Source organism: Carlito syrichta, unplaced genomic scaffold (assembly GCF_000164805.1).
Source record: "Carlito syrichta isolate Samal-C Ts95f unplaced genomic scaffold, Tarsius_syrichta-2.0.1 Scaffold309624, whole genome shotgun sequence".
Classification (NCBI taxonomy): domain Eukaryota; kingdom Metazoa; phylum Chordata; class Mammalia; order Primates; family Tarsiidae; genus Carlito; species Carlito syrichta.
In genome coordinates this window covers 1,328,993-1,356,413 of record NW_007253720.1, presented here as the reverse complement: position 1 = coordinate 1,356,413, position 27,421 = coordinate 1,328,993, and the positions used below count along the sequence as shown (strand labels likewise).

The 27,421-nt window shown below is 35.9% G+C and overlaps 1 protein-coding gene across 5 annotated transcripts in view; it reads right to left on the bottom strand.

The window, feature by feature from the left end:
- The window catches only part of MBNL3 (muscleblind like splicing regulator 3), a 68,405-nt gene that overhangs the window by 22,889 nt on the left and 18,095 nt on the right, over nucleotides 1-27,421 (bottom strand). For 3 of the 5 annotated variants that reach the window (XM_008067447.1, XM_008067448.1, XM_008067449.1), the window contains exons 1-2: nucleotides 13,988-14,079; nucleotides 6,025-6,189 (exon numbers count right to left, since the gene is read on the bottom strand). In XM_008067447.1, coding sequence (XP_008065638.1) covers nucleotides 6,025-6,189; nucleotides 13,988-14,014 — 192 coding nt within the window. In that variant the 5' untranslated portion in view covers nucleotides 14,015-14,079. Of the gene's footprint in view, nucleotides 1-6,024; nucleotides 6,190-13,987; nucleotides 14,080-27,421 lie in introns of those variants that run through there. The other 2 variants (XM_008067445.1, XM_008067446.1) reach the window with 1 other exon arrangement.

Below are 27,421 nucleotides of genomic sequence, written 5' to 3'. Positions count from 1 at the left end.
ACTGCCAGTGGTTTTATTTTGTTTTACTATAAAAGGAGCTTTAAGCTGTGTGGCATACCTAGTTTCAGGAAAGGGCCTGAATAACTACTCTACTTTGGACCAGTAATTGCAATCAGGAGCAAATCCAGGATCTGTGAGGCCTAAAGTTTAGACTACTGGGTGGAGGAGGGGAGCTTTAGGAACAAAGAGCACATAGATACCTTTTGACAAATTTACAAACATATTTTAAAGACATTGCTAGGGCTCTCTCAGGGTCTTGGCAGGAGATCATGCAAATAAGGGTCACTGAAGTCCTCAAGATAGTCTCAGGGTAAGTCCACCTTAGGAAAAAATGTTTGTTGAACAAATAAATAATGTTAGGCTTCTGTTGCTACCTCTGGAAGTAAAATTGTGTCTAATCTTTTAAAACTGTAGTAAAATCCAGAGGAAATTTTGACCTCATAGCATATTGCACTGCAGGAATTCCTGTGATATAATTTGGTCAACCTCAGTCAATGTGGAACTTCACATGATAATACCAATTATAATTATATTAAGACCATGTTAACCTTATAATTACATAATGCCTGTCTTTTACTGACTTGAACATTTTGCAAAAATCACTTTACAAAACATTTACTGTCACCACATCAAGATGAAAGAATTAAATGCCATCATTCATCTTTCCATGAGTAGGTAAACAGAAAAATGTGCTGCAGGACCTTCATTACAATATAACATCATTTCTGTATTGACCATGATACTAGTAATATGGACATAGTATCCTTTTCCATTAAATCTACAAGGTGTCTAACCCACCTTGTTTTACAATATTTAAAAATAAGAGCTATGACAATAACTACTCTTTTGATAGCATAAATACTTTAATCAATAAAGTAAGTTTATGTGAATTAGAAAAATTATCATTATAATAGGAATTTGCAAAATGTAGAATATTCTTGATAAGGGAAGGATATCCATCCTCTTGTTTTCAACTACTAAATCATTAAACTAATTATTTTCAAAAAGAAAGAATATTTTCCTACTAGTCCCTTAAAATGGTTCTAATCCTAAATTTCATAGGTGAATATATAGTACCTTATAGTCCTAATTTAATTAAAGAAGAAAGACATTTAAAATATTGGAGTCTAAAAATAATGATATCATTCATTACTTAGTACAGCTCCCTTTTTCCTATTTACTACTAACTTCCTTCCATCCTTCCGTCCTTCCTTCCTTCCTTCCTTCCTTCCTTCCTTCCTTCCTTCCTTCCTCCCTTCCTTCCTTGGTGCTGAATTGTTACATCACCTTTATTCCTTACTATATTAACATTAGATAAACATATATACCTGTTTATGAGAAATATATTTGGTAAACAGAATTGTAAAAATGATTCAATTTGGCTGGGCTCGGTGGCTCAGCCTGTAATCTCGAGCCTTTGGGAGGCTGAGGTGAGTGGATTGCCTGAGCCCGCGGGTTCGAGACCCGCCTGGGCAGCGAGACCTCATCTCTACAATAAATCAAAAAAATTAACCGGGTGTGGTAGCGCGCGCCTGTAATTCCGGCTACTTGGAAGGCTGAGGCGGAAGGATCGCGGGAGCCCAGCGGGTCGAGGCTGCGGTGGCCAGGAGCGGCCACTGCACTCCAGTCTGGGCGACCGAGTGAGACTCCAACCTCAAAAAAACCCAAAAAACAAATGATTCAATTTGAGGTAGAGGAACACCTGGAACGGAACCTTTGTTTATGGCCTTCATGGTTTGGAACTCCAAAACTTGGCCATAGTAATGCAAGCCATGAAAAGCACACAGCAGAACCAGAGGACTTGGCACACTTCAATGGAACATCAAATGTGCTGAACCAACAATCTCTATATAAATCATCAGGTGAATACAGTTGACTGGGTCAGGATCACCCGTGTGTCAGGATCTGCTTTCATGTCAATCACTACATTCAAAGAGAAAACTAAAGGAATTTCCCAGCTATAGACAGGTCTAGATATGCAAAATGTCCAAATGAAAATATTTTAATAGCCTATAACATCTTATCCATTTTATATATACATACATTGCATATAGTAGTGAGAATCTTTCTTCTTCATAACTAAAATTCCTAATTAGAAAACTGAAATTTTAAAACTTTCACTTTGCTTGAGAGTAATCCAGTGTATCTACTTTTCCTAGCATTCTTCTGCAGTGCTGCTACTTGCCTTCTAATTATGCCAAGGTGAGCACTTCAGCTTATAATTTTTGCTGGGAACATTAGAAACAATCTTTCTTAAATTGCATTTTAAAATATTCGGATGTCACACCCTTGTTTCACTTGCTAAACTTCCTTAATAATGCCAACAAGAAGCTTTCAGAAGTGGACTTTTATACTAGCAAAAGTCAACTCAGACCTGTTAGGTGCAGTGTACAAACTTGCCTGCTCCAGCAAGCATTCCACTCAAATTGACTGGGTGTGGCTTTTATTCACTGTTCAGTCACACTCAACAAAATCTGTTCTCTAGCTACCATCCCGTTTACATTGACATTCCCTTTATCTAGGGGCTTATAATAAGCAAACCATATTCAATTTTGCAAACATGATGTGCTCTTCTGGTATCCTGGAAACAGATCAAAGTATTTTTTGTGGAAAGACCTGAAGTTCAAGCCACTGATACAAATGGGTCTTAAAATGCAACCATGTAAATGCCAAGACTGGAATTTTTTTAAACAAAAGCCTGATTATTTCATGGATGAGAATCAGATTATTGGGTGGGAATGACTAAAAAAGATAGAGAATTGTTTGGGGGAGGATAGATAACAGGGAAATTAAGTAAAATCATATGTTACTTCTGTAGTAATGTCAGAATCTATAATAAAGATTTTTTTTTTCCAAATCAGACTGGTAAATGCCACTTAAAATTGTTCACACTAGCTCAATTACACCACACCTATAGTTTCCTAGCCCACAGAAGAGGACCATATCAGTCATGTAAGGGTTAAATTTTTGTACACATAATAACTGTAGAAAGTAATCTTTTATCATTTTATCATATCACAACATTGTTAAATAATCTACAAGGTGGAAAAGCAATTCTCAATTGTTCTCTGGGGTCTTCTAGGTAATGCCTTGTATCTTGTGATATGCTAGTAAATAAATTGTACTCCTGTGCATCATATCAGTCATCTTCTGCAGTTTGAAATATGAAATTACCCTTATTGAGGAAAAGAAAGGGAAATGTATTCTATTATAGAAGGCATGAAGAATAAAATTAGAAAGCACAAATGAAGAGGTTGGAAAAAAGCAATGGATTTCTTATTGGATTCCCAAAAGCCACTCTATTGTCCAGTGAGAGCCAGCATGATCAATAATACATGAAGCGTTGAAACTTAGCATGAAGAGATACTAGCAGAGGCTGACTAGAAGTAGCATATTCCAACTTCCTTCTATACCCCTACTTTACCCCATGCATCGTTCTATCATTACCTGAAATAAAGCATTTGGTGCCAAGAAGCTGTCCCTTGACTTTTAAAAAGATATATACTCCAGCTTTGTAGAAAATGCTGGGCTCAGATGTCTGATTATAGAATCTGGCTCCTGTTTGCTCAGTATGAAAGTGGGAAATTCCACGAGAGGCTGAGAGTAGTAAGGGTGAGTTAAACGCTCCCTTTATATAGTCATCTTTGACCAGCATCCCCTGATCCCTTCCATTCCTAGTCCCTGACAACCACCCCTCTACTCTGTTCCTATAAGTTCAACTTTTTTAAGATTCCACATATTAGATCACATGGTATTTGTTTTTCTCTATGTGGTTTATTTCACTTGGCATAATTCCCTCCCGATTCATTCATGTCATCTCATTTCATGATGCATATGTGTATCAAATTATCATGTTGTACACTTTACATACCAACAATTTTATTTGTCAATTATACCGCAATAAAGCTGCAGACAAAGCTCCCTTGCTTCATTCCCCATCTACTCACATCTTCTGGACTCGCCAAGAATGTTCTCTCTGGCTTTGTTCATATATATCAGTATCTAGAAGTCTTTCTCATCCCTATTCCCTTCCCTAGTCCCTCAGGAGGAACTAAGGTACTACATTGTGTGAAAGCCCAGGAAAGCGTTTGAACAAGGAGTTCAACCATGTAAAGTATTACTGAGGATCAAAGAGAAGCTTTCAGGAACTCACTGATAACCTTCTGGGAACTAATTTTCAATGTAATTAATCAGCACTGAATTCCAAGGCAAATATTTTTGGCAAATTAATAGTACAGAGCATGAAATCTATTTTACTTAAATCTGTCTAGACATTCTGGAAAGATAGCATCATGGTACAAAATTTTAGTGACTCATCAATGCCTTGCCCACCTGTTTTTGCATTTATCTATAAAGATGTGCTAGTTAAAGGGTATCATATCAACAGAAATCCTGAAGTCTGAGAATCAACTTTATAACGAGATAGGCTTTACTGAGAGTAGATTTTCCTACTCCCACATTCTCATTGCATCTAAATACCATATACATATTTTAGCTTTCAGTGTTTTTTTTAAAACAAATTATTTTAAAGATGTAGGGTAAATTCAGGGCTGGGTATACAAATGTTCATTATGCAGGTACCCTTGTTGATGAGGTGTGCCCCACCCCCGGCAGTTTAGTGTGTTTATTACATAGTCACAGATAACATGGGTAACAAATAAAAGTAACATAGCCCTTTCAAATTTATCTTGTTAATGATTTAAAGGAAATAGGTCAGCTAGAATTAGAATGAGGCAACACTGAGCTAAATTTGAAACCTGAAGAACTATAGCAGAAAAGGGACAGTTTTCAATTCTCCCTGAGAGGTGTAAGAAAAAAACGCAACTTTATATTTTAAGATCTCAGGACAAGATGACTTTTCAATAGGACAATATGAACAGATATAGCTTAATTACTTTTTTTTTTTTTTGAGTTGGAGTCTCACTCTGTCGCCCAGACTGGAGTGCAGTGGCCGCTCCCAGCCACCGCAGCCTCGACCTGCTCCGCCTCAGCCTTCCGAGTAGCGGGAATTACAGGCATGCGCTACCACGCCCGGCTGATTTTTTTATTTATTGTAGAGATGAGGTCTCGCTGCCCAGGCGGGTCTCGAACCCGCGAGCTCAGGCAATCCACTCACCTCAGCCTCCCAAAGGCGCGGGATTACAGGCTGAGCCACCAAGCCCGGCTTTAATTACTTTTTATAGGATTCATTTACACTCACTGATCCACAAAAATACTAAACACATGTCTAGAATGACACCATAATCTTATTAATTTCTGCAAAGGGAAACTCTATAGCTAGGTTAAAGTAAAAATGACCATCACCTGGCCAGTATTTCTTAAGACTGTCAAGGTCATGGGAACTTGGGAAAAACTGAGAAATGGTCACACACCACAAGGGAGAAGAGAGATAGAATTCAAACAAATGCATTGTGGTACCCTGGATTAGACACTGGAATAGAAAGAATGCATTCATGAAAAACCTGGTGAAGTCTGAATAAAGTCTGGAGTTTAGTTAATAGTTATGTGCAAATGCCAGTTTCTTGGTTTTGCCAAATCTACCATGGTAAGATAAGATATTAACAGTGGGGGAAACTGGGCAAGGAATAATACAGGAATTCTCTGTACTATCTTTGCAAATTTTCTGTAAATCTAAAATTATTTCAAAATTAAAAGTTTATTAAAAAACAACAGCAACAAAACTCCCATCAAAGAACAAGGAAATTTGTTTGAATTGATGTCCTAAAATTCAAAGGTTTCCATGTAATAGCAAACCCTCTGCTCATCTTAAAATACTCCTGCTCCTTTATTCATATTCTTTGATAAACTTAACTCATGTATATATGCAACCAGGTTTTCAATCTGACACACTTGATTGCTCTCTTCACATGCACAGCTCCATAGTGTCAATTAACATATTAGCTTGTGTCCTAAATCCTGTTGCAACTAACTTCCCCAAGTCTCAGCAAGGTTATTCCAATTTAGATATATACTCTTTAAAAAAGGTACACATAGACAATTTTCAAAGACATAGCTGTGACTTACAAGTGATGACATTTGAGCATTTTGGAGCATAAGCTGCATTTGCTGGGCGAACATGGCTGCGGCAGTCTTCTGTTGAATCAGATTGTTACGTCCATTAATCTCCAGCTGAGTTTTTAAATGTGGAGGAGGGTGAAAGTACTTGCAGTTCTCTCGAGTACACCGACCCTAACAATGAAGAATTAGACAAATTTGCATTTATTATTTCTAAAACTCTGATATAATTAAGAAAATAATAAGTGTATTTATTAAGCTCTTAGCACATGCCAAGAACTATAATTAGCACTTTGCATGAATTAACTGATTTAATCTCCATGCCAATCCTTTAGAATTGATAATTTTATAATCTTCATCTTCCAGGTGAGAAAACTGAGACTAAGAGAGGCAAAGTCACTTGTGTATGTATACATAGCTAAAAAGTGACAAATCTAGAACTAAAACCCAGTTAGTCTGATTCCAGAACTCATTCTCTTAGCCACTCTGCTCTGCTCTGCTTTGATAAGCATCAAATTATATTTAAAACAAAAATATTAGCAAGTGTATCAAATATTACAGATATGAATAAAAACTTTTCAACATGAGATGTAAAATAATGTATGTTTAAATTAAACAAGACTCAGGATTTGAATCTACATGCACATATTCAAGAAAACTTTTTTTTTTTGAGTTGAAGTCTCACTCTGTCATCCAAACTGGAGTGCAGTGGCACGCTCACAGCCACTGCAGTCTCGACCTGCTGGGCTCAGGCAATCCTTCTGCCTCAGCCTTCCAAGTAGCTGGAACTACAGGCATATGCCACCATGCCCGGCTAATTTTTTGATTTACTGTAGAGATGAAGTCTCGCCAAGTTGCCTGGGCAGGTCTCGAACCCATGGGCTCAAGCAATCCTCTCACCTCCGCCTCCCAAAGTACTGGGATTATAGTCGTGAGCCACCGTGCCCGGCCAAACAAGAAAATTTAGGGAAAATATTTAATAACTATATGCACATCAATACATGAACTTTGGGCTCCATTATTTGGAACAATCTATGCTCCAAAGCTCTTTTTCTAGAATCCATATAAGGTGAGAAACATCCTGAAATCCACTGACATTCTAGTAATCAAAGAATACATTCCTATACATGGCAGCTATACTACTCCTTAGGTTCCGGAAGCAATGGCCTGAGATCACTTGCATAATGGAGATCAAACTGTATTTTAAATTCTCAAAATTCGAATGTTTTACTGATGCCTTAAATACTTTCAGGACAGGATAATATGTCAGTTCTATGGCATCAAACATGCCTTTAGTGTCATCTAAATGCTGACATGGCTGCTGCTGACGGTGTTTCTTACGTAGCAGAAAAAGATATCACTAGACTAGTTGTTTATCACATTGTCATAAAGCTACTGCATTCAACTCATGAGCACTATACAAAGCAGCTAATGATTTTCTTATTTGGATTACTAGATCCACCACAATCCTTTTAAAACAGGCACAACTGCAAGCAATTCTCTTTCCCACGGGTGGTAAGATTCTTCATAGTACATGAGGTTATGTACAGGAGGAGGAGGCGGAAGAAAAAAGGCAACTTTTTTTGGACCCAAGAATGCAAGTTGCTAGGCCACCTGAATTCCCTGGAGAAAAATGAGTTCATTCACCAAGTGTTTTCATTCAACACATGCTATGCATTTTCCTTATTTATGATGCCTAAACAGTTTACGTGGTCACTTCTACATGTTTATTTTGTTATGAAAGCATTCCTGTAATTTCACTGAGAATCAAGGATGTCATTCAAAACTTCTATAGATCTACATATAATGCAAACCCAGATGCACTGCAACTGCTCTTTTTAAATATTAGATCACTGGGACAAGGAGACTCAAATGTTTTACCTTCCCTGGCAAGTAGCTGAGCATAACTTAAAACAGGGTTGAAAATTAAAAGATACCTTACTGTTTTCCGCCAAGTCTGTTGTTGTCTTTCTCCTATTGCTCAATTTACTTTTAATCAAATTAAAATAATTTTACAAAATAAAATAATATCTTAGTTTCAATGTATCTTTGTACTTCTATGCAAATCCTGAAAAAACACAATTTATTGGTAGTACGAGTAGAGAACTGTATTAACTGACTCTTCCTAAATTCTTAAAAGTAGTCTAGGAATAAATCCATAATATCAGCACGTGGACAGACTGTGAGGAGATCTTCATATGTGCTAAAAAATCACAATAATGGAGGTCTTTTCCCCATTTATGCATCCCTAAGAGAAACCATAAGCTTCTTTTTACACTTACCACAACCTGCAACAAGGCAGTCACAAGGATTTTAGTCCCTAGACTCTCCACCCTCGACCCACATAACTGTGGTTATCTGGCTCAGAATTAACAACCAAAGAGGCACTTGGTGATTTCCACAGCCAAGCATTCTAGTTTATACCCCTACTTTACTGTTTTTCTGTTTTTCTTCCTCCCCCCACACCCTAGCATTAAAGATTTCCCCAAGGCCCAGTTCTAAATCCTTTGCTCTCCTCTCTAATCTCTTTTCCCTGGAGAAATGAAGTTGTTCCAAAGTTTCATCTATCACTGCAATTGCTTAGATCTTAAATCTTTATCTCTACCTCTGACCTCTCTTTTGAATTTCAGATCTTTTTATTACCAATTGCAGCTGCATTTGGAGATCCTGCCCCCTAACCAGGTCTAAATAACTTACTGCTGACCTTCCTTCTCCTTTGGCTGTTTTTCATCTTGCTGCATACTCACATTTAGGGCCACCCCTCAAATTCTTATGCTTTGGCATAGTTACATAGCAGTAGTGAGAAAAGAAATTAGGCAGCTGTTGAGCAGTATTGCTTTAGGATTGCAAAGCCACCCAGACAGCTTGTTCAGTCATAGAACACAATTTGAAACCCTCTTGCAAAAAAAAAAAAAAAAAAAAAAAGGCTATATAATGAGGACTGTCCTTTATATTCAGGAATTCTAAACAATAGATCCGTTTTTTAAAAAAGAATAATTGAAATTTCACCATTTGCTGCAATTTAGAGTTTTAATATCATTTACATCGAATGCAATCAGAGAGAGGGGAAGAATGGGAGGAGAGAACACAGTATATTTGGTACATTTCCTGCTAATCTACTGATAAAGAATTGAACATGCGTTTGTGCTTTAATATCACTGTCCTTTACATATAGTAACTTTTCTTAAGCTTTTTCTTGGGAAATTAATGACACTTTTACAAAGCAAAAACAGTACACAGAAATAGAAAAAAGAGAATTCCGCTTTAAAAATTGCATCAAGTTGGGCTATAAAACTAAAGTATGGAATATGAGGCAGGGTTCAATTTAAAGAAACTTACTCATCTTAATTATGAGATTTTACTTGATTATAAAGCATCCTTTTTGAATGACAGAATTCATAATTTAATTCTATAACAATGCAAATGGATAGCAATAACACCTTCCTAGAGGCTGCTGCTTATGTTAAAGAAAGCTTATAAAATTAAAAAAAAACCTTCATTTTTTAATCCAAACAATAGGAGACCAAGTAATTTAATATCTATGTTATCTGTGGAATACAACGTTTCAAAAGAAAGCCATGACCTTCGTGTTTTCTCAAAATGACTTTAGAATTCAGGATAATGTATTTGTATATACAACACTTGGTGATAATAAATCTCTGCATAGCATTCATTCTTCAAGAGGCCCAAACTTGGTTATAGGCCAAAATACTTTAATCGGTATTTTGGAGAGAACTTTGTTTTTGACATTTGTTAGCACTTGTTTTTAATCCTCGTGGAGGATTAAGGCTTTGGTAAAGCATGTAAGGATGGAATGGAGTAGAGGAAAGGGAGGGAATGTCCTGGCAGGGTTGGTAATCATCTATTAATTTGTCCTTTGGAAAACCAATGACTATGGACTAGAAAGGTTCCAATGATTTCCCTAGGCTAGCTAAAGAACTCTGAGTGGGCTACAGGATACCCTATTACACTGAGTCTATAACAGCCCACTGTGATAGGCCATCGTGGGTCTGAAAAATTACCTGTCAGGTTCCCCTCGCCAAGTCAGTGGTATCTCAAGTGCTCCTTCCAGTCAAGGCATACAGGTTCAGAGTTGCCATGTACTAGTGCAATGGACCAGACCATGTCATAAATGACTCTATACATGTTGAACCGATGACAGTTGCCATCCTCTGGCGGAGGAGGCTGTATTCTAAATAGAGCAGCTAAGGCTAGTCAAGACATGTAACTCAACCTCTCCCTCCACCCCCCACCACATCCACACAAAATTAAAGAAACATTGAAGAGATCAGAGTGCGAGTTCATTTATGCTTGCCTCAATTTCCCTCCTTTTCCATTTCCTTTTGGCTTTAAAAACTTGTCATTCTCATCTGGTCTCTCACTGTGTTACTGAATTAAGAAAATAGCAAAGTGATTCAATAGGAAAGTGATTCTCTGCTGAAATAAGTGCTACTATACCTAAGAATCTTCCAGCTCCCCTTTCCTATCTACTATCTGAAAATGCACCCAAAAAGCAGCAGGGGGAGAAAATGGCCAATGGCATTTCTGAACTACATCTGCATCAGAAAGTTGATGACAAAGGAAAAAGTTGCAGAGCATTTATAAAACTTTCCAAAATCAATCTATTGCCTTTTTCCCTACCTTCAGGCTTTTCACAAAGGAGTACAAAGCCTTTGAGTAAAAGAGAAAAGTAGCATTGCAGAGATTCAAATGCCACCTAAGTCTAGGGAGTTATGAGAGGCAGAGTCTGTCAGATATAAGACTTCCCATGCACTTGGTGGCAGAAAAACCCTGTGAAATGTAATTTTTATGTTCATAAGAGAAAGCCCTACCATCTATCAGAATAAGAAAAGGAACCTAGGAAGCTGAAAATTACCCTTTGTCAGTCACAGTATCTTAACAAAAACAGCTGTTTGCAGAATAACTTACTTCTTTAAATACATTTGGAGTTATAGGGGGGGAAATCCTAAATATCCTCTCTCAAATACAATAACTGGATTATCTTTTCAAAGACACAGTTTCACTGATCTGCTAGACTACCAAGAGTTAAAAGTGAAGCATTAAATAAGAGCCCCAAACAGATTATTTGTTCTATGAAGAAAAATGTTGTTATTGCATTTTAATGCTCATGTATTAAGTGAAAAATTCTATTGAACTGTAATTTACATGCACAGAGGTGGCTTCTCAGAGGAAGCAACAGTGATTTTAGAATTACAAAGCATATGTACTAAGTTTCCTCATTCCTGCAAGCATCACAGACCTATTAAAAGCTAGTGATAAACTGAAAGAGCTAAAAGTTTTTGAGTCAACATCAAAAATTAGCCAGATATCAGCATACTAGTGGCACATTTCCTACTTTTTTTCCTCTTAGAATTCTGTATTTACAAAAATGGATATACTGTGCATCATTTTCTCTTCCAAATATTGTATCCTCTGTAAGTATTGATATATTTGCACAGAAACATCCTTAAAATTTAACTTTTAATTTAAGTTTGAGAAACAGGTAAGAAATTTAGGAGGAAAAAGCCTTTAATAAACCATTTCCTAAATATGTTGAAGGCAAAATTAATGAGGCTAGACATAGACCCCCATGGAGAGGGTCAGCCAACCAAGTACCCCCTACCATAGCAGCTAGCACTGCATCCTCTTCCTTGTGCTCTCACAACTCTGTTTTCTTGACACATCCCCCACACACATATACAGGGCAATGACTTTATCAAGTTTGAATAGGCGAGAAGCTGGGAGGAAGAGCATAAGAATTTTTTGCCTATCTGCCCATAGAGAGAGAGCTTTTAAATTGTGACCTCCAAATGATGATGGGAGGACTGGGCTCAACAATCACACTGTTGTTCTGAAATAGCCCACTAAGATAATTTGATTCCTAGAATTGAAACATTTTAGGACTGAACTGGATTTTAGGGAACATCTTGTGCACCTTTATCTTAAGAGAGAAAGAACGTGAAGGCCAAAGGGGTGAGGTGACTTGTCCTAATTCACAAGCACTCAGTAAGCATAAAAGCCAAATTTCCAGACTCTCACTACCTGATATGGATTCTCAGTTCAAATGACTTTTCCTCTGTAAAGAGTTTCCTGAAACCATCTCCCCACCCCCAACTCCATTTATCTCTCCCTCCTTTGTTCCTCCAACTGTACCTTGTACTCAGTTTTATCCAAGCTCTTATCATTGTGTACATCAATAAATTGTTTGCATACCTGTCTCTCCTATTAGACTTTGAGCCTAATAAAGGCAGAACTAAATCTTCCACTTCTTTCAGTCTCCAGGGATGTGTCTGTGTCTGGTGAATAGTAACCATTCCAAACAAGTTTGTTGAACTTTGTGAGAATAATTTTATAGACCATAACACTAAGTCAGCCTTAGAAGCCTGATTGCTCCTCTTGCTATTTTCTTCTCACTCCAAGAAGAGAACAATAGTCAGCACATGACTGAGGCTGTTCCTGGTTGTTCCAAATGAACCGTTATTCTATGCAGGTCCAGAAAATAGCTAATTCCTAACTTTTTTTTTTTGCTGTGAATATATACCCTGATGAATATGTGGCCATCATGACTGAAAAATCCTGGTAATTTAGTATGACTTAACTAGAAGTTACACGAATCCATGAGGCATACAGACAGAAACCCTGGTCTAATTCCAAGGGTCTCCAGCCACAAGGACCCCCAGGGTATAGGGCCCCCTTGGATGAATAAAGAAGCCAGCAACAGATCCATATCTAATCAGCACCTGGACCCGCTCATGTAGAGTCAGCTTAGAAAAAAAACTGCATTCGCCAAATGCCCCGCCCCCACCCTGAATTTCTCTGAACAAGCTGCAAGTCAAACTCCCTGAAGCTACTTAGACAAAGGTGGAATACATGACTTTCAGAAATTCACAGCATGTGGGGCCTTCTTGTGGCTCTCTAATGCATATGCTAACTTACAAAAAAATATTCCTGGCTTTCCTTCAGGACCCATGTTCAGCTTCATTTACATTAATAGTTTATTTCCAAATAATCACGAGCTTGAAGTTTTAAAACAGTTTTTGAAGAGCAGATACTACAAATTCTAGCTGATGTTCACAGTGAAAGCAAGCCTGCCTCGATACCCCAAATCTGCTTCCTGCCCCCCTCCACCCCACATACACACTTTCTTACTTCTGCTCTAATCAAATACTTTCAATCGCTTTAGAAAAATATTGACTGTTTGTATACCTAACCCTTAACTGTACTCCACAATTTTAAAATAAAAAATATGTTAAAAAAAGAAAAAGAAAAATATTAACTGAATGACTAGTCAATAATAAGCTAATCAAGAATGGATCATCTCTGTTTACAAACCAGCCAACTAGAATCAAATTTAGACCCAAAGACAATGAAGCACATTGGTACTAAGTTATCAAAAGTCAGAAGGCATTCTCGATGATAAGGCACTATCTTCAGAGCAGCTGAGAGTTGCTAACATAAAATGTCATTAAACACAGAAAAAAAGGAGAGAAAAGTAATGGCATTCAACTTGATACTCCAAGAAATAAAACACACATAAAATCATGCAACTTCAAAATGCTGCTTACTACTTAGGCTTTGTTATGAAACAGCATAAATGGGTGTCTCTCTCTGGCCCATAACTCAAATCTCCTGCTCCTAGGGTTCCCTCACTTCCTTCTTCTGGACACCAGATCTAGTCATTGCCCCAGCAATTTAGAAGCCAGGACAAAGAAGACACCAGCACCTTGCACCTTTTCTTCCTGGCTAGGGCTTCTGCTTAGGATCCGATCTAGAGATGCTAGATTTATCAAATAAAAATACAGGACTCCTGTTAAATTAAAATTTCAAGTAAACAATGAATAAGTTGTTTTTGTTTTTGTTTTAGTGTATGTTCCATTCAATATTTTATCTGGCGATCCTCTTCTCTGTTCTTTTACCTTGGTGAGCTAAGCTAAATAAAGGCAAATCCTCGAAACCCATTTTACCCCTTTACCTTAAGGTTCGGAGCAGCCCTCTCCATGGAATCAGCCCAGGCTCTCCTAGGCCTTCGTTGCCCAGAGTAAAGCAGAAGGCACTCTTAGCCCCAGCTTACCTGACCAGCTGCGAGGAATTTGAGGAAGTTGACTGTGGGAGAAAGCAATTTTTGATCCCATAGCTCCTCCCACCAAAAGCTTCACACGGCTCGCTGCCCAGTCAGCCACTTCACCCTTCCACTCACAGTGGCGCAACTGTATATTTAAATGTCCTTGATGTCTGCTGGAGCTCCCCCTTTAGGCTAGGATGAAGGGGGGCATGGTGTGGAACCAAAACTTGCCTAGCCGGGACTCCAAATTTATAAAACAGGTTTTTGAGCATATAAAGCATTACATAAAGATGAGGCTTTTATGTTTTTTTTAAGGTTTTTAATTTATTTGTGTGTGCATTTTTTTTCCTTCAGCCCTGTCATTGGAATACTCAAATTCAAGCAAAAGTCAACCACTAAAGCCCAGGAAAATGACTGCTTAGCATCGTACTTCTATATGCAAACCTAAACTTGATCTAGGTACAGATTCAAAACACACAAATGAATAGCCATTATTTGCATAGATAACTTTCCCAGTCAATCCTTGATTACTTATATTAGAAGAGAGTAAGAAGTAGAGAGGCATGACTAATTCTAATGAATCAAATAATATATTCAGGAAAAACAGCAATCCCTAGTAACCCCATATTACAATCGTGGACATTTAGGAATCAATTGCTAGATACAGTCCTGACTTTACTTTTTACTCATTAGGAATGCAGACTCTTTCATTGGAATTATCAAAGATTCAGCATTAGTAAGGTGAGAAAGAATGAAATTGTACTATGTTGAGGAAATTTGTAAGTATATAGACATATCATAGAGACATCAAATGATAAAGCTGGAAAGGCTTAGTCCAGCATTTGCCAGAGCATTAGACCACTAATCCCAAGACAGAAGCCTCAAACACTAAGTTTGCTGGTCAAATGGTTATAAGAAATAGCACACTATCTTCCTCTGTTGGAGACTGACAATACACAATAAGGGTTCTCATATGTCCTACAACCTGCTTACTTTTGTTAACCCAGCATTTCCCAACACTGCTCAGCATAGAAATCATCTCTCCCCTTTTCATCAAATACCTGTTAACTTCTCTCCTTGGTGTACCCTTATGAAAATACTGATCTAATAATCCAACTTCCTCATCCTACAGATAAAGATACCAAAGCTGAAACTGAGGAGGCATGGTGTTTTATAGGTCAAGTTACTTTTCCTTCATACTTTCGTTTTGATTTCTCTCCTAAACAGAAAAATAGAGTTAACTCCGAAAAACTGGATCTTCTTTTGAAGTGACGTTTTGGCCTATCCTTGATCTCCCAAAAGCTAACAAAATGTGTGTTTTTTTCTTATGATTGCTATAAAGTGACATCCCACAATCATCTTCCCAACACTCCTTTCCAAAGCTGTTAGTTTTGTCAGATCTTTACAAATGGCTACTGCGGCTTTCTTCTTTTGTTTAAAGGCTTCAGTCAAGCAACTTCTGAAATAAGAACACCAAGTCTTCTCTAATTGGCTTTCCTACATCAGGACTTTTATCCCTTGAAAACATGCCAGTTACTTTAAGTTTTCCATGCCTTAAGGGTCTCAATGAGTTTTAACTGTACCCAAACTTGGGAATTCAGAAGGTATTGGGCAATCCTCTCAGTTCCTAAGGGTTTCGGTTTTGCACTAAGTGGGGTTTCCACTTGGCAAAGTTGAATTTCTTATCTCTAAGTAAAAAAGAAAGTCTCAAAGAAGAATCTAATTTAGAAAAATATCTTACAAATATATAAGGCAAGCTTAAGGTGAGAGAGGCACTGATTATTGTTCAGATTTAAACAATTTTTCTTTGCAAGTCTCAAAGTATGTAGCTAGGAATAAGTCATATACATATGTCTCCATAGCCAGTCATGTATCTCTTTACTCAAAGGTTATATAAAGGGCAGACACAGTTATTGATTTACCTCTGCCTTTTGAAATTAGGGGGTACAAAGATAAAAACCAGTCCCTCTTTTGCTAAACATGAGCCTTCTTTCAGATAAAGAAATGTGAAGACATGATGCCAAAATAGCTGTTTACAGGGTCTTGCTAAATTTACAAGTGTGAAATCCTACTTCAAACCCCAAACAAAGTCAAACGTATCCACTTTAAAATAAGCATGTTCTTCACACACCTACCCTACTACCAAACTAATATCAAAAGTGGAATTTCCAAGCAGAAAGTTTTTACATAGTGACATGGACTGCCATTAAAACATTTTTTGAAGCATGGACTGCCTACATTTTGTTGGTGACATTATATATTTTATCACCAAAAGTCTTGTTGAAACCTTTTGCTAACTTGTTATTAAAATTGCAGGCAACTGTTGGTAGGAATGTAAATCAGCACAACCACTATAGAAAACAGTATAGCGCTTCCTCAAAAAACTACAAACAGAACTACCGTGTGATCCAGCAATCCCACTGCTGAGTATATACGCAAAAGAAAGTAACTCGGTATACTGAAGAAATATCTTCACTCCCGTGGTGTTTACTACAGCAGTATTCACAACAGTGGATATACTGACTCAACCTAATTGTTCATCAGTGGATTAATGAATTTTAAAAAGTGATATATATGCACAGTGGAATATTATTTAGCCAAAAAAATGAAATCCTGTCATTTGCAGCAACACGATTGGGATCGGAGGTCATTATGTTAAACAAAATAAGCCAGGCACAGAAAGACAAATATCATACATTCTCACTAATATGTGGAAGCTAAAAACAAACAAAGAAACAATTGCACTAATGGAGACAGAGAGTAGAATAACTGCCAGAGGCTGGAAAGGGTAATGGGGAAGGGAGATAAAATAGGGATTGTTAACGGGTACAAAAATACAATTAGATAAAATGAATATATCTGGTATTCAGTAGCACAATAGGGTGACTATAGTTCATGGTAATTTATTGTGTATTTTAAGATAACTAAAAGAGTAGCATTGAAATGTTCCTAACAAAAATAAACGATAAAGGCCTGAAGTGAGAAATATCCCAATTACTAGATTTGATTATTACACATTGCATGCCTGCATCAAAACATCACATGTGCCCCATTAATATATACAACAGTTCTGTTCCCATCATAATAAAAATTAATTTATCAATTAAAAATAAAGTAAAATTATAGGCAGTTTAGAGTACCAGGCAAATTCCCAAAGAAAACTCTAAACTCCGAATGTGTTGTGTATTTAAGTGGCAGTTTTAGAAATGTGATTCTTTTTAAAAGCATCTAAAAATTAGCTAACTTACTGTATGTTTTGTTCTACAGACATGAAAACAAGCAATTTATTGTTACAAATTCTTTCTCTTTTAAAAATAAAGATCTACTCTGCCTGACCTGAATATCTACCAAGTATATTTTCACCCAAAATGTATTTCAGAGATGTGAACATAATTGACAAAGTTCTAAATGAAACTGCTGAGATTACTTTGTAAAAAAAAGTTTTAAAATGACCCTTTCCCAGTCTAATTTAGTAAATATAGCGACCTCGTTAAGCTCACCTTCAGCTTTCAGTGAGCAGTTAATATTTGATGATGACGAAACCGTTCCTAGTATTTAAAGAACTAAACAAGTTCCTTCACAAACAATATAACTAAAAATGGGTTTAGTTTAAAGAAAATAAAGTGATAAAGGGAGGTTTTTTTGTTTGTTTTAAGATAAAACAATTCCTCAACCATAAATATCTCATGGCCTTACACAGAAGTTGAAATATGATCATGGTCAAAGAATGCCTATCTTCAAATCCAAAATAAGGAAACAATAAAGCAAAGAGAAAGTTAATTAATTAGCTTTAAAATCTGTGAGTTATAATAAGTCAATTCAAACAGCTAGAACAAGACTTACTGGAAGAGCAGTACACGTGTAAGGATGTGGTTGGTGTTCATTAAAAATGTGTATTCTCTATATTAAGCCCCAAAAGATTTCTGGGTCATTCAGGCCATGGTGATAGCTTAATGAGTGCCTTTTAATAAGTGGAATCCTTATTTTGGTGAAGAAAAATAAAGTAAAATAAAATAAATCAAATCTACTAAGCTTCATTGTGCCTTCCCTTAAATCCAGTATATATTAGAAAACCTCAGAAAACATGTTTCTGAAAAAATATAAAATGAGTCCATTTTTGTCTCTTATATAAGGTAAATCAAATCCCATTCTAGAAAATATTTGATGAAATAGACACAGTGAAACAAGCTAGATAGTGTAAAATATTAGTGTGCCTTAAAAAAATTTTTTTTTTTAGAAGCAGGGTCTTGCTTTGCTGCCCAGGCTGGAGTGGCATGATCATAGCTCACTGCAGCCTTAACCTCCTGGGTTCCAGCAATCCTCCTATCTCAGCCTCCAGAGTAGCTGGAACTACAGGAGCATGGTATCATGCCCGACTAGTTTTTGTTTGTTTTTTAAATTTGAATAAACGGGTTCTTGCTATGCTGCCCAGGCTCGTCTTGAGATCCTGGTCTCAAGCGATCTTCCCACCTCAGCTTCCCAAAGTACTGGGATTACAGGCATGAGCCACTGTGCCCAGCCAGCATTCCAATCTTTTATTACTTTTATTTTTTTACTATAGATAAATGGAATACTAATTTAGGTTTACATTGTTTCATGTTTTGCACTGACTTTATATACTAGACTCTGGTACATAAGGACAAATGACCCTTTAGATATGAACTAATTCAGGCCATTTCTGAGTGTGCTGGAGAATAACAGCTTTACCTCTGTTACTTTGCATGGGACATTTGTTGATACACATTTAGAGACTAGGTTGGGGCCACTGTAAAATTATATTTTCCATTAATATCATGAAAGTAATCATAAAAACAAAACTCATTTGAGAGATTTATAGAATGCTGTGATCTGGTTTGCATTTTTTCATACCATGCCCATCTTAATATTAATGGTATATTTACCATGCCCCACACACTGTTCAAAGTGCCTTCTATGCAACATTTCATTTAAGGTTTACAATAGAAGAAACTGAGACTTAGAGAAGTAAAGAAACATGGCCAAGCTGATAGAACTAATAAGCGACAGAGCTGGGATTTGAACCTATGTGATCTGTGTCCAGAGGTCACACTCTTAACCAATACACTTTGCTTCGTAATACTTTGATAGTGCTAAACTGGGAAATGAGATGATACAAATAGTTCTACTATCTGGGGTGTTATTTTCACTCTAAGATTATAACAAAGATTGCAGATCAACTGGCGGTTAGGTATGTCCAGAAGCTATTTAGTAGCCCAAACTTATGGCAAATTTATTTTGTTAAATGCCTAAAGATCTTGAGTTACTTGAAAATGAATAAGACATGGTAACTGAATGTTAAAAATAGACTTCCATTACTTTCTGAAGCAGAAAAATTAGTTAAATATGTTCTCTCTTAACACAACTTTTTAGTAAATGTCTGCATAATAGTATTTTGTTAGTTGGTTTGGGAGAAGCAGTGTTAAATTATCAGAAGTTGGGTCATGAAAGTTTAAGATAATGACAATGACCTAACAAAAGTAACAGTGTAGCAATATCCCATGGAGACAGAGAACCAGTGGAAGTAGGACTCAACAAAAGATTTGGTCTGTGCACTTTGTGACTAATATCATCACTCTAACAGAAAAATCTTTTAAAAACACAGTAATGTCGTTCAGAAGCCAGTTTACTCAGACTACAAATGTCTGAGTGCTGTAAGTTGGACACAGTTACAAAGCAGAGAAAGCTTCCATATGATGACAAGAGAGCAACCTTATCACAAAATGGTACAAGGTGTTCTTCTGAAGCATTTCATTCTCCAAAGAACAAAGAAAAATGAGGACTCAAATAAAATCACAGACCACCTCACCAATTCAGTTTCAGTGGGTGTTTTATGTAAATTATCATAAACTTGGAGATACTATAAAGTGGAGGTAATGATATGTGGACCTCAAAACTAGGATTTAACCATGTCAGTCCTTCAAATATACAAGAGTTATGTTTATTTATTTTATATTGCCAATTTATTTTTGGTTAAGTAAGTATTGTTCAAAAAAAAACCCTAAAGGTTTTTAAATACAAATGAATGTGCAGTTGCATCATATAACCATGTCAATAATATAATCATATCAATTCTAATCTATAATTTATCATTTAGGTTTTTCCACAGCTTGTAAAAGATGAAGTGTTACAGACATTTGCTGATGACAGTAGGGAAATCTAGCTCTTATAAAAAGTGACTAGACAACTGAGTATGCAGAATTAAAAGTGTACTTATACTTCTAAAGACAATATAATATGGAAAATAATAACAAGAACAAATAAACCTATTGTTATGTGAATCAACTGTTTGGAACAAGGTCACAGACTATTCATACTCTGAATTCTAACGTATTTGTACCTACACAAAAAGGAATAAATTTAAATTTTAATATGAATACTATATTTTATTAGAAAAAGTGCTAGGTGAAGATTCAAGTGCCCTAAGTTCTAATTACTTTTAGATCATGGGTAAATTATTTTCCAATCTGTTAATTAACTTCTCTAGGAATAATTCCTCCCCTTATATACTTTATAGGTACTTTGAAAGAATAAAGGAACAAAGTAAAATTTTGTAAGCTTTGGAAGTAAATTCAGTTCACAGTGTAAATAATATTATATTTATTTTTCTTTATTAGTTCTTTACCACAGAACTAAAATATTTATTGAAAATTAAATATAAAATGTCTGACAGACTATAACTGCTTTTTTACCATTTTACTGCCCCACAAAAGGTAATGCATTATCATATGAGTAATTCTCAATTCTGTGAGTAATATAAATTACCATGTGCCTAGGGAGGGAATTTATATATGTATTATGTTAGAAAACTGAGGATGGTTTTCTTATTACAACAGGATATTACTGTTAAATAGTTGCTGCACCCACAGCTTAGTGGTAGAGTAGGTGAAAGGGCAGAAGATAAAAAAGCAAATCCAAGCTTTAGTTTCATCCTTGCAAATAACTAAAAAGAGAAAAGACATATTGCTCATTTGGCTTTTTTCAACTGGCAATAACCCAGCGCCTACTTAGGAGACTATTTTATCTAGTCAAGAGACATTCTTTTACTATCACAAGCTTCTTACTTGGAGATTTAGCATAACGAAAACACACTTTACAATCATAATGAATAAAATATTCAAAGTCATTTCTATTATATAAAAAAGCATGAAACATCACACTCTTTGGTTGATACAGTTTTTATGTTAACTGAAGTAATTACTGTTATATTTTGCGTATAACATATATTAAAATGATAAAAAGAAATCAGGCAAGTCATTTTTGTTGGTAAGTTAGGATACAGCAAAACAAACAACAGACTGTAAGAGAAGATGTTAATGATGCTTAAAATACTAGCAAATAATTATAGATAAGGGATTTTAAATATCATTTACACAAATTGGTAAAATAATAAAATTGAATCTCATTTGAAAACTTTATAAATGTTTGAGCTAATTTTCCATTAAAAATTTTTTCATCTCAATAGGCTAACCTCTTGGAAGCCAAGACAGATTCAGGTAAATGTAAAACATGTTTGAATACAATATACCTACACACACACATGCATATATGTGTTTTTTGTCCTCACACTTGCTGCTTATGACATTTTGAAAATCCTCTTGTGGCAGCTAGCAATGCCTACAATACAGCTTTGGTATACAAAAAGTCACTAATCTTTCCAAAAGGTTATAATAGACAAATGACTAAATAATTTTATTTCTTTTTGGTTTCATACATTTAGACACCAATGCAATTCTTACCTAATCACCTGTCATGTAATGTTACATGAGAAGTTTCTATATGATCCACAAAAATAGAGTTCTGTGAGCAAAGAATTTTGAAAACTTCTTGGGTTAAACAGAACTAAACTGCTGTCTTTCTTTTTTTCCCCCCATGTTCTGCATCTTTATTTTTTAAATGATATTTTCATATCGATACACATAGATCTATATATTTCTTCCTAACTACTTCATAAAATTCCTTCAAGATAGTATTTGATAGGTGTACTTTCAGTTAGTTTTTAGGGCTTTGCTATCTCAAACAGGGCTATGAGTAGAAATTATTTTTTTGTTTTGTTTTGTTTTCCTCTTTTAATTTTTATTTAAAATTGTGGGGTACAATTCAGAGCTAGGTATACAAATATTTACTGTACCTGGTCTTTCATGCAGTACCTCTCAGAGCCTTTTCTCAGCTAATAAGTATTGTGACATTCCTTGGGGGGAAATGTTAATAGGCCTTCCAAAGATAAATAAGTCTTCCAGAACAGACACCATTTCCCTTCCACCAGAACTGAATATAAACAATAACCCAAGAAAGAAACCATTCGAACAAGTGGAAGTAGTGAGGAAGGAAGAGTCACTGGGAGAACACCAACAATAACACATTGGGGTGGGGGAGAGGGGGAGTAGTCCTGGGAATTCTGAAACTTGGAAACATCATTCTTAATTGGCACTCTCTTGAACCATTATGGTTTTCTCTAAACCAATGGTTCTCAGACTTTAACATTCATCAGAATTATCAGGAGAGTTTATTGAAACACAGACTGACAGGACTCTACCCCACCCTCCTAGGCCTACCCTCCCCGTCACAAGTTACTGATTCAGTAGGTGTCTTACGTAGAGCCTTAGAATTTACATTTCTCACAAGTGCCCAGGCGATGCCGGTGTTACTAGTCTGCCTGTCATTGGAGAGCCCCTGCTCTAAGGAAATACTGTTCTATCCAACACTGGATTTAGCTATTTACTAAGTATTTTGTCATGTTACTGATCATTCAGTTTCGAAAAGGTCATATTGAAGGGATTTGAACATCTTCATTCCACACCTCTGAAATCAGTAATGATGTTAGTAGTCAAGTAAACCAAGACCAGTCCAGGTCATGAAAAAGAAAGACTGGGCTTCTCAAAATCTATTCTACATCTCCTAGGAAGCAATCATTTTCTGTTTACAAACTAGGCCTATTAGTTATAATGGTAAGTACTTATTAAAATAAGAGCTCTGTATTGCATGTTGCTCACATTTGCTTTACAAACTTTTCCAGTATTTTCTAAATGTTTGCTATGTACCCCAATTTAACAGAATAAAGGATTTTCTAATAAATTCCCCTTAGCTCTCCAATAAATTCATACCTTTACTCATCACAAAATCCTCAATCATTTGAAAGCATTACCCTTTTTCCTCACATCACCAAAAAAAGATATCCAGGAAGAGATAAGCTGAAAGGAGGAAAATACTTTTCACATCAAATAAGCAAACAACCGAATGCTGAGGGGCCCTAGGACTTGACACCTCTTTGGGGCTTGTGAACAAAAAGGGAGAAATCAAACGTGCTGTTGAGAAGGAGGAAAAGCAAGTTTGATGGGGAGAATGACTTCTCTCTCTGGGTCATAATCACAGCTCTTCATTTTTGTTGCAAGGAAAGTAGAGGAGTTTATAATAGAAAATGAGTGATAAAAATGGCAAAAACAAACACTCTCTTGGCAAGGAGGAGTCTCTATATATCATCCTTCATTCATTAGTATGTTATTTTATTCATTACACCATTTGCTTCAAATACATTATTACTGGAATGGTACTATTTCAATAACTATCTCCCAATTCCCTTTTTTACTTTTCTTTCTTTTTCTTTCTTTCTTTCCTTTCTCCCCCCAACCCTTTTTTCTTTCTATCTCTTACTCAGAAGCAACGTCAATTTTTCTTCGATATTTCTGTCATGGGAGAATAGGAGAATTTGTGGAAGAAATAAGTAACATATGTTCAAATATGTTTTATCATTTCAAAGATGAAGAAAATGTCATGTGCCACCAGAGTGAGATCTCGAGAATTTGAAGAGTGAGGTAGTCTTGACTCTGTTCTACCTGTCAGTTGCCTATTGACATATGTAAGTCACAATTATGGAAATCATTGCCACAGCTTGATATCAACTGAATGTTGCTAAATAGCTAAAATCATTGTAAGTTTCTTTCTTTGTTCAAACACCCCTCTAAAATGTTCCAGACACCTTTCTTGTTTTTGAAAGCAGAGTCAGTTGTCCAAACCTGAATCGTATCTTGGTTACTGAGAATGGCACGAAGACCTCAGGATCACCTCCTCTGAAAACCAGCAATTACTCTCTAGAAATGGAAATGAAGATGAGGAAGATATACTTCATAAGCTTAGAGATACTTTCTTAAACTTCCATCTTGAAATTACCTTTTTATTATTTTCTTTTTTCTTTTAAAAGCAGATTGCTTGGACTGAATTCTAGTTATTGAGGTTTTTTTAAAAGCATCATCACTACATGGGCTCTCGCAGTTAGAATTTTTCTTTGCCTTTCTGTATTTAGAATAAGAGTTATTGATTAAACTTTAAATATATATTTTTATTGGACTAGGCAGTCATCTTTTTCAGAAAACTCTTTTCTGCAGACTATGACCTTGTACTTGACTCACAATGACCTTATTAGCATTAATCATGCTTCCAAGAATACCTTGATTTGCAAGCTACCCATCTGCTATAAAATTCCATTTCAAACATTTTAGATGGAAATAATGAATAATATTGAAATGAAAATATTGCTAGATTATCACACTAATTATTTAAAAATAATATTTAACAGTTGCTACTTAGCAATTTTTTTAAAAACCTACATAAAATTAAAAACACTTAAAATGTAACAGTTGGAGAATATCCAACAACATTTGGCCAAAGAACATTTCTATAATTCTAAGGGACAGAATTAAATTTGCAAATATCAGCAATCTGTAGGCTATCAAATCTAGGTTAAAATGTTGTTGAGTGAGAGAAGTTGGCACATGGGCATATAAAATTTTCATCCATATTTAAATAAAAATCAAACTGAGGGCGAAACTACAGTTGCAGATGAAGAACTTACTGGGCACCTCTCAGTTGAGCTCATATTTGTTCTCCTTCTCTCAAAGTGGTTCAATAAACTCATGTTTCATTCAGAAAATATTTTTCAAGGTCCTAATAAATGCTGGACCCAAACAATATGGTGGTAAACAAGATGGCATCTAATGCAAAACAAACAAAAAATGTATGACAAAACTTTATTTCAACTTTAGCGAAATATGATATTGAAATGAGTACAAGAGCAGCAAGCTGAAATGAAATGACCACCACTTCGTACTTAACCATGTTGGTTTCAACTGTTTCTCAACTCCATCACAGGCTTTCTCTTCCCACTGTCACCACCTTATCATTTCATACCTTGCAAATTTCAACCGCTTTCTGCAAGGTCCTTCCTCTTGCCAGTCTCCTTTTTTCTAACAATTTTCTTGCATAGACTGATGATGTCATTTCTCAGCTTAAAATTTGTCAGATTGCCCTGAGCTACAAAATAAAGTCCAAACTCTTCACTGACTTGTAAGACCACTGCTCTACAACTCAAGTTCTATGCTTCAGCCATTCTGACTTAACACCCAACTGCCCAAATACATCATTGTTTTTCTTTTCTATCTTTGCTAGGTTATCCCCTCCGCCTGGAATATCTTCCTATCCCTTCTTCAAAGAATACCTCTCTGACAACTGTGTCTTTAACTACCACAGCTGGATGTAATCCCAGTCCCTTCCTCTCCCCTTGGACTCTTAGCTTTTGGGTTGTAACTAGTTTATGACACATAACACAAACAACCTTATACTAAAAGGTCAGGCAGGAACCATGTCTTCCATAACTTTGTATTCGGCACAGTACGAAGCCCAGTGTCTAACAAGTAATAGGTTTCAATAAATGTTTGTTGAATGACTCATTTCTTTGGGGAATTGAATGTACATAGAATTCTTAACGGATTTAACAGGACTTTCAGCATTAAATAGCTCTTGACATTTATAAAAATCCTTGCAGTAAACCACGACCAATAGTCCTACAAATTGAGTGCTGCTGCTTGCTCTTGTATGAAGAGAAACAGAGACAGTAGGATTCTTATGACTTGCTCAAGGCCACACAAGGAGCCCTTGTTCTGTTTATGCTACTTGCCGATACCATGTTTCATTCCAGATACTCCAATGATTGCATCTGCAGTTCACCCAAAAAGAAGGCATTTTTCAAGACTATGTCTCAGGATTCTTTGAAAAATAAGTCAATATTCCAAAGTGAAGTTCTTCCTTCAGTGAGGTACTGGCAGAATAAAGATGGACATGGTTTTAATTTTTTGCTTGCACCAAAGACTGAATTTTTTTTCTATGTAGAATGCTTTCTTGGCTAACAAAAAGTTAAATAGCCAGGGAATTACAGAAACTATAAAGATTATATTTTTATAAAAGCTGGAAAAAATTAAATTCATTTAAGTGGAGCATGTGATAAGCATAAACCATAACAACAGAAAAACAACTCCTGGGATAGGTATTTGTCAAACACTAAAAGCAAAAACACGGAGTTCATGGAGATATTAAAAATTTTCAGATTGTTACTTCAGTTTTACTATCTTTCACAAATAGGATGATGAACAAAGGTTTGTGACAATGTGGTCTTAAAACAAGGTACTTTTAAAACAGAGCAAGACTCCATCTCTAAAAAAGTAAAAATAAGAATGCGATCTCTAAAATGTATTTGAAACTGAGTAACAGATTATTGATACTACAATACTATCTGCTCAGTGTATTTAGAAGCATATAAAAGATGGTAAAAGAGTTTAAAGTCACAGAAAAAGTATTCTATTTGCAGTTTTGCATGCTAAAGTCCGAAATTAGAACATTGCTACCATGTGGTTAGCTAGGAAATCATGACTGACACACAGGACATGCCTCGGTTTAGGGAATGTGTCATATTTAATGCAGCTATATAACTGTGGACTTCATGTTTTCAAATTTATGGATAGTTTTCACAGTGTGGGAACTGCCTTCACTGTCTACTGTCTACCTATAAGAATACTGATAGAAGCAAAGGCTAATTTCTTGTCTACCAACTTCCAGTGGGTAAATAAAAATTTGAGCTTCAACAGAAAAAAAGCCTACTTATGATAGAAAAAAATCCAATCCAGGGCACACATTTACATGCCTATAACCAAGTTATAGCTGCAAAACTGTTTTTAACAGATGGATAGTATAGGCATATCTATTTAATTAAATAACAAATTAGACATGACATTAACAAATATTATACAAACTCATCATAAACCTGATACCAAGAAATTATTTACTCTAGAGACAATATGGTTAAGCTCAAATAGTGGAAATAATTTATAAATTAAAAGGTTGAAGAACAAATGGAAGTGTGCACTGACTTTTAAGAAAACAGTATCACGAAAGATGGCAAAAAGTGAGTTAAAATTCTAATTTCGGGCAATCCCCTAGGGTCCCCTCCCATTGTGGGAACTTTTTTGTCTTCTCGATAAATCCTGCCTTAAAAAAATTCTA